This window comes from Volvox carteri (genome assembly GCF_000143455.1).
Source record: "Volvox carteri f. nagariensis unplaced genomic scaffold VOLCAscaffold_84, whole genome shotgun sequence".
Classification (NCBI taxonomy): Eukaryota; Viridiplantae; Chlorophyta; class Chlorophyceae; order Chlamydomonadales; family Volvocaceae; genus Volvox; species Volvox carteri.
Window position 1 is genome coordinate 357,557 of NW_003307627.1, and position 6,838 is coordinate 364,394.

At 59.9% G+C, this 6,838-nt stretch overlaps 2 protein-coding genes across 2 annotated transcripts in view; one reads left to right on the forward strand and one right to left on the reverse strand.

The window, feature by feature from the left end:
- Positions 1 to 3,358, forward strand: part of mot9 (cilia/flagella specific MOT9) — a gene marked incomplete at both ends in the record, with an annotated part of 10,357 nt that extends 6,999 nt beyond the window's left edge. The window contains 6 exons of the mRNA XM_002957996.1: positions 91 to 554; positions 634 to 951; positions 1,279 to 1,687; positions 2,226 to 2,553; positions 2,778 to 2,877; positions 3,290 to 3,358. Of these exons, the coding sequence (XP_002958042.1) occupies positions 91 to 554; positions 634 to 951; positions 1,279 to 1,687; positions 2,226 to 2,553; positions 2,778 to 2,877; positions 3,290 to 3,358 (1,688 nt within the window). The remainder of the gene's footprint in view (positions 1 to 90; positions 555 to 633; positions 952 to 1,278; positions 1,688 to 2,225; positions 2,554 to 2,777; positions 2,878 to 3,289) is intronic.
- Positions 3,337 to 6,838, reverse strand: part of elg24 (acetylglucosaminyltransferase) — a gene marked incomplete at its 5' end in the record, with an annotated part of 6,589 nt that continues 3,087 nt past the window's right edge. Inside the window, 5 exons of the mRNA XM_002958020.1 lie at positions 3,337 to 4,205; positions 4,418 to 4,495; positions 4,950 to 5,112; positions 5,304 to 5,556; positions 6,024 to 6,207. Of these exons, the coding sequence (XP_002958066.1) occupies positions 3,996 to 4,205; positions 4,418 to 4,495; positions 4,950 to 5,112; positions 5,304 to 5,556; positions 6,024 to 6,207 (888 nt within the window). The 3' untranslated portion in view covers positions 3,337 to 3,995. The remainder of the gene's footprint in view (positions 4,206 to 4,417; positions 4,496 to 4,949; positions 5,113 to 5,303; positions 5,557 to 6,023; positions 6,208 to 6,838) is intronic.

The window sequence follows — 6,838 nt, forward strand, 5'->3', positions numbered from 1 at the left end:
TCGCTCTGAGGATCCCCGCATCTGGCGGGGCCGTCACGCTCATCGTGGGTCTTCCGGGCGCCGATCAAAGCTCCGTCGCGGCGGCTGTAGCGTCCATGGTTGGCGGCGGCAGCGGCGGTGGTGATGGCGGTCGAGGGGTGGCGGCCGGGCCGAGGGTGGCGCTGTTGCCGCCGGACGAAGGGCCGCTGGGGGAGAAGCACTTCGCGGCAGCTTTAGCCGCTGCCGCCGCCGCCGACGGCGCAGCGGTCGCCGCTGCGCCGCGGCACTTAGTCATAGCGACGAGTTCGTACACTGGCCTGTCGGAGCAGTTGCGGATGTTGGCGGCGGCGGCAGTGGGTGGCGCGGCGGGGCGGTGGCGGCTGGCGGCGGTGGTGGTGTGCGTCAGCGGCGACGTGTCGTACGAGGAGCCTGGTCGCGGAGTGCTGGCGGGCGGTCTGCTGGCGCAGATGCTACCCGGCTTCGTGGATTGTGTAGTGCTTGGAGGAAGCGATGCCGCCAAGGTATCACAAGGCACACGGTGTACGGAAATGAAGATCTCGTCGCTAGGATCTGTCGTGCGTCGTGCTAGGATCTGTCGTACGCCTTTCGTACCTCGTAACACGGGTGACCCGCGGGTCGGTTGGATGGCTGCAGGTTTCGGAGCTGTCTGAGTTGGTGGCCTCGCGACTTCCCGAGGTGCCGCTGGTGCGGTCGAGTCGTACGGCATTGCTGAGGGCCCGCCAGGAGCTGCTGCCGCCGCCGGCGGAGAGAGCCGTACGGCTTGCGTCGCAGCGGGCGGCCGCAGACAGGGCGGCGTGGGCGCCGCTGGCAGCTGCCGCCACCGCTGCCGCTGCCGTCGGCGGGTCGTGCTCGGGCGGTTTGTTTGGGCAGCTGCGGGCGACACGAGTGGTGGTGGAGGGCAGTCTGGACGTGACTAAGCTCAAGTGTGTATTGAACGACGCGCGCGCGCGTGTGTGTGTATGTGTATATGTATGTGTGTTGGGGAGGTTGGCATTGGATTACATACAGACGGACCGGCGAATAAAACATAGATAAAAATCAGGAATAAACCCTAAAGTTACACACGGATCCGCGTGTGTGTACAACCTCCAGTACTAGTGGGTATGGCCATGGGGGCATCGTACCTACTCTTTTAAGGCCTGTGAGCGCATGATGAGGAGGCGTTGTGCGGGTGGCGGTGAGCTGCAGCAGGGCTGGTACCGCCCCTTACCCGGTAGCTCGCCCCGCTTGCCACCACCGTCATCCCCACATCTACTGCTACTGCTACTGCTGCTGCAGCTATTTGTGGCGCTGTTGATTGCTTTTGCCCGTACGGTGTTGCCGTACTGCCGTAGGGCTGCAGTAGCTGGTCTGGGTGCGCCTCAAGACCCTGCCTGGGCGCCCAGACTCCCGCTGCTGGATGAGGACAACAACAACAACCACAACAACCAACATAACCAACTCAACCACCACCAGCAACACGACGCGGCAGCGGGAAAACAACCCGTGCGAGCAGCGGCTTCTCCTGCCGTACCAGTAGCATCAGTAGCATCCGACGGTCCTGGATCCGTTTGTGGCCAGCAGCTGGTTTGCGTGAGCGGCTGTTTGCGACTGAGTGACGGCGGGGCCCTGATGGAGGTGGTGGGGACCAGGCAGTTGGCGCTGAGGAGCCGGGAGTGGCCGCTGGCGGAGGCGGCTATAGTGCTGGGTGAGTGAGTGAGTGTGAGAGAGAGAGAGAGAGATGGAGATAGATACATAGGTACATAGAGAGATAATGTGTGGGGGTGTGGAGAAGTTGTGTAAGGGGTGTGGAGTGGGTTTCGTGGCCCGCATTGTGGTGCAATAGAGGGGCAGGGGGTGGGTGGGCTGGGATGAGGGTGGTGGGTGTGAGGGGGCGAGGCTGGGAGGTGGTAGTTCATTAACATGCAGGGGGATGGGTGTAGGTGTGTGTGTGTGTGTGTGTGTGTGCTAGCTAGACCCTGGTTTCGGAGGTTGCGGCCGCAGGTGGAGTGAGGGGCTCTGTGGTGTGGGGAGATGGGGGCAGATGCGATGCGGCAGCGGGGTACGTTATTAGAAAGGTACGGCAGTGTGACTCACCCATATGGGGGCAATTCCTCCAATCCGTTGCTGTGTCCTCCAGGCAGTCCGTACCTCACTTCATCTCACACTTCATCTCACCCTACTCGAGGGGATCTCTCTTCCCCCGGACCAGCTTTCCCCGCCCCCAAAACCCGCTGGCTGTGCAGGTGCTCCCGTACTGCCGTACGACGGGCGCTCCCCGGGCGGTGAGCTGCTGTTCGTGGGCAGCGGAGCCGCTGTGGAGCCGCAGCGTGTGAAGGCCCTGCTCGCGTCCTGCGGTGTCGGAGGGGACAGCAACGGCAACGGCGGCAACGGCAGTGCTGCGGCAGCGCCGGCGGCGGTGCCGGCAAGTGCCGGCGAGCTGACGTCATCACAGCGTACGGCCATTCGGGCGGCCCGCCTTTGGGACCCCCTTCCCGAGGGTTACTGCTTCAACGGGACGCAGTACTTCGACGCCTTCGGGGACGCGTCCTTGGAACATCCGCACATGGACAGGTGGGCGGGGGGGGGTAAGATTTGAAGGGTTTTAGGGTTTTACGGTTGCTTGTCCTCACTCCTCACTTGATCCCACGACGATCCCACACATACACACATACACACCATTTTAAGCTCAATTCCCGGTCCTCATCTCTCTCTCTCTCTTTCCCTCCATACCTCTTCCCTACCTTACTATCTGTTCCGGTTCTCAATCCCCCACTTCATGCACTTTTCCGGCACAGGTTCATAGCGGAGTGGATATCGGAGCAGCAGCAGCAGGCGGATCGATCGCAGCGTGGCGGTACCGAAGCGGGGCGAAGTGCGGGAGGAGCCCCGCGAGTGGTGCGAGTGATGGGGCCTTCGGGGCTGTAGGTGGTCGGGGACTTCCGACGGGGGGGGGTGGGGCCTCTGGGCCGGGGGCCTGGATGCACCGGTGTCCGGTTATGTTGCAAGCGTGCGCATGTAAGTAGGGTGTACGGGAATGTACGAGAGCTAGGTGTACGTGGTGAGTGTGTTGGTGCTGTTAATGCTGCACACTACATATACTACACGTATGTTGTATGGCGGTAAGGGTGTGTCGTATTGACGACAAACGTCGTTGTTGCTGTAATTTTGGAACGCTGAAGTGTCTGGGTGGTGGTGGTGGAGGTGGTGGTGGTGGTGAAGGTGGTGGTGATGTCGATTTCCTTTGGGATTTCGGGTCATCTGTGCCCTTGACCACCACCCTATCATATGACCACCACCTCGTTCGCAGATGATACGTTCACAGCGCATGGACCCAGCGCAAAACCCTCCATTCATCCAGACCATGAAATTGCATTAATGTCGACAAGATGACCCTTTTCCTGCTGCTGTTGTAAACAGACCTGTCAAGCCCGGTACGCTACCTCCTTTCCTTCCACTGTTTTTAACTCTGGATCCTCACTCCCCTCTCCCTTCGAGTACGGGATGTCCGAGAGGGGCATTCAACGCCCAGTCAATGTCAACGCCCTCCTGCACCTGTGTGTGTGTGTGTGCCAGTACCAGTATACCAATCACACCGCAGTTCAGATATCCCCAAATACTTTGCATTCACCAGACCGACACAACATCCAGTAATAATATGCTGCTATAGTGCTGTTAGTGCTGTCAATGCTGTCGTTTCCTCACCTCAGGTATAATAGACAGACCAGGCTTTTCCAGGCCCCACGGCTGCTCTCCCCCCGGCGGCCCCTAACGCTCTCTCCACCTATCAACCCTAAGGTTACCTCGCCACGCGCGGAAAGGTGCCCATCTGCTGACGGCCCCCCAAATACGTACATACAGACATACATGAGGCATACATATGCATGCATAGACGTGCACTTGGCCGTATCACCCCTTGCTCCACGTCTCCTTTACATGCACAGGCCGATACAACCTACTAGACCTGGCTAAGAGCACTAGGGCACTAGGGGCCACGGCGTGTCGCTGTCTGCGCCTCATAAGGCCCGGCAAGAAGTCACCATGGACAGCCCCATCAGCAACACCATGAGCAGCAGTCCGGCTAGCAGCGGCTGCGGCCGACACAGCCACAGCCAGCTGGTACCCCAGGCGCCGCTCCCTCCGGCAGCAGCAGCAGCCGGCGACAGCGCCGTTTGGCCGCCTCCCCGGGAAAGCAGAGAGCGGCGGCGAACTTCCCCAACCAGCAGCTGTCAGGGGTATGACAGGAACGCAGCGAGGGAGGAAGGGGAGGAATGAGCTGCAGTAGAAAAGAAATGAAGCTCCTGCCATTTCCAGCGCGCCAAGTACCACCGTCCCGATTGGATTGGAAGGAACGCGGTCTTAGTAACCCCTCCTCTCCCCTCCCCTCGTTTGTGGTTCGTCTTCCCCTCCCCTCCCCTCCCCTCCCCTCCCCTCTCACCGCCGCCAGCAGGACCCCCTGCGCCACCACGTGTAGGCCCAGGCAGCAGCTGGCCTGGATGATGAAGTCGCCAACCGCCTGAGCGGCGCGTTGAAGGAAGGCGGGAAAGGAGGGGGAACCGGGGAAAACATCGCTAACGCCAGCCCAATCGACAATCAGCGTGTGCGTATGTGTGTGTAAGTGTGCGCGCGTGTGCTTCTCTTGCACACAAAATTCTTTCCGCGCAAAAACCCCCAAAACCTAAGCCCAATCTGCGTGTGTAGGTGGTGCATTTGTTTGCGTGACAAGAGTATGATGGTGTAAGCCTTCTCGCCGTGAAAGGGCGCCAATGACACGCAGACCAGCAAAGGTAAACGCCAAACGGCCCAAGCTGCTCTAAAACTCCAAACCCGGGCTCTGATGTGGGTGGCTTACGTCAAGTCCTGCGGGATCCCCTCTGTCGCGCTTTTTTAATTCGCCACATTCTCTGCAGAAGAGAACACACGCACACACACCCTCCCCTCGTCCAGTACGGCTGTGCATGTGTCCGTACCTGACCGTACACGAACCCGATTTTGAACAGCAGCGAGCTCGACTTGGTGACTGTCTCCGAGTGTTCCGAGCTCACAGAGCGCCAGGGGTTGCCGGCGGGGTCGGGGATACAGCCGGGGCGGGAGGCTACTCGGTGACGGTAGGGCTTGGGCCACCGGTGCCGCCTGCGTGTGTGTGGGGGGTGGGTGGGGTGGGTGGGTGGGGGAGTGGAACAGGTGAGGACAAGGGGGCAAGCCGCGTGGAGGTGGGGATGTTGGGATATGAACACCGCACTCGCTTGTGAGATCTGGGGCCACTGAAACTACCCCTAACTCCTCCCACCTCCCACCCTCTCCCCGGCCCCCCGTGCACCCACCTAGACGCCGCAACAATCGGTGCGGAGGAGGCGGTTGGATCCCAGGACACCTTCTTGACCGCCGAGGTGCAGTGCGTCTCACGGGGCATACATGATGAGTAGTTGTTCAACCGAATGTGCAACGTCAGGGCGGTTTGCTCGTACAGGTGGTTGGCGCGGGAATGGCCGGGCGGCGCGGTGCAGTTGATGGCCAATGCGCATGCCACTGCCGGCCCCAGCAGCAGCTGCTGAGACGCCGCCCCGCGCACCCAGCCTGAGGTTGCAGGAGGATGGATGGGGGGGCGAGAGGGGGGCCGATGAGACGCGAGAGACGTGCGCGCGCGCGTGAGGAGAGAGAGAGGAGAGATGGGAGAGCGAGGAGAGATGGGAGAGAGAGGAGAGATGGGAGAGAGAGAGGAGAGATGGGAGAGAGAGAGGAGAGATGGGAGAGAGAGGAGAGAGAGAGGAGAGATGGGATAGGGAAAGGACAGAGCCCTGTTACAATCGTCGGACAATCGGTAACCAGGAAAAGGGAGAACGGACCGAAATCCGCATTTCGCAGCTCAAGAGGGCACTCCGTCGGATCTATGCGATGACACCCTTGATGCCTTCATCGCACTTAAAAACTATCCTAGCCTCGGCTTAATCAGCGGTTTCCGCTTCTCAATCCCCCCCAGCCCTCTGCAACCCCATCAACACCCCGGCAGCCGCCCCACCCCCCCTCCCGCCCCCCCCCCTCACCCTGCAGGCCACTCGCACAGAATGGCTGCTTCTTCACTCGCTGGTAGTCCTGGTCCGTCATGTTGAAGAACGGCACCGAGTACTTCTCCGTGTACGAGTAGTCCGAGGGGGAGCCGCTCTGCTGGGCACTCGCGTACCCGTCCCTGGCCAGCACTGCCTTGAGGCTGTCCAGGGGCCCGCGGATCTGTGGGGAGGTACGACACGGAACGGGGCTCATATGTGCTGTCTATGTGTATGTATGCCTGTCTATATATGTATGTATGTATGTATGTATGTATGTATGTATGTATGTATGTATGTATGTATGTATGTATGTATGTATGTATATATATATATGTATGATGTGTGAAACAGGGGGGTATATCTTCGCCCGTGGCAGCTACCCTGCGAAACCCTGCCTCCCCCAGTATTTTGGGGCACCCTCATCCAGTCACCCTAGTCAACTTCTCAGTGGATCGCTCAGGTTCCGCACCCATCACCAGCATCCAACGGAATCTGCCGGGTCGACAGCGGCCCAACTCCGTTCCTGGTCGGCTCGCAGGTTAACTTTATCCCAGGTCACTACCGTCCATCAACTAGGGGCGCAATACCTTCCACCATCGGGGGCAATGGTCCTTGCCTTACCAGTAGTGCCTGACCTATGCATGCATGCATGTATGTATGTATATATATTTATATATGTATGTATGTACGTATGTATGTACGTATGTATGTGTGTTGCCGTGTGGTCCCAACCGCGTGTTTGCATCCCACCTCCCTCTCACTCCGTCACACACCCCACCCCACCTCCACCCCCACCTCCACCCCCACCCCAC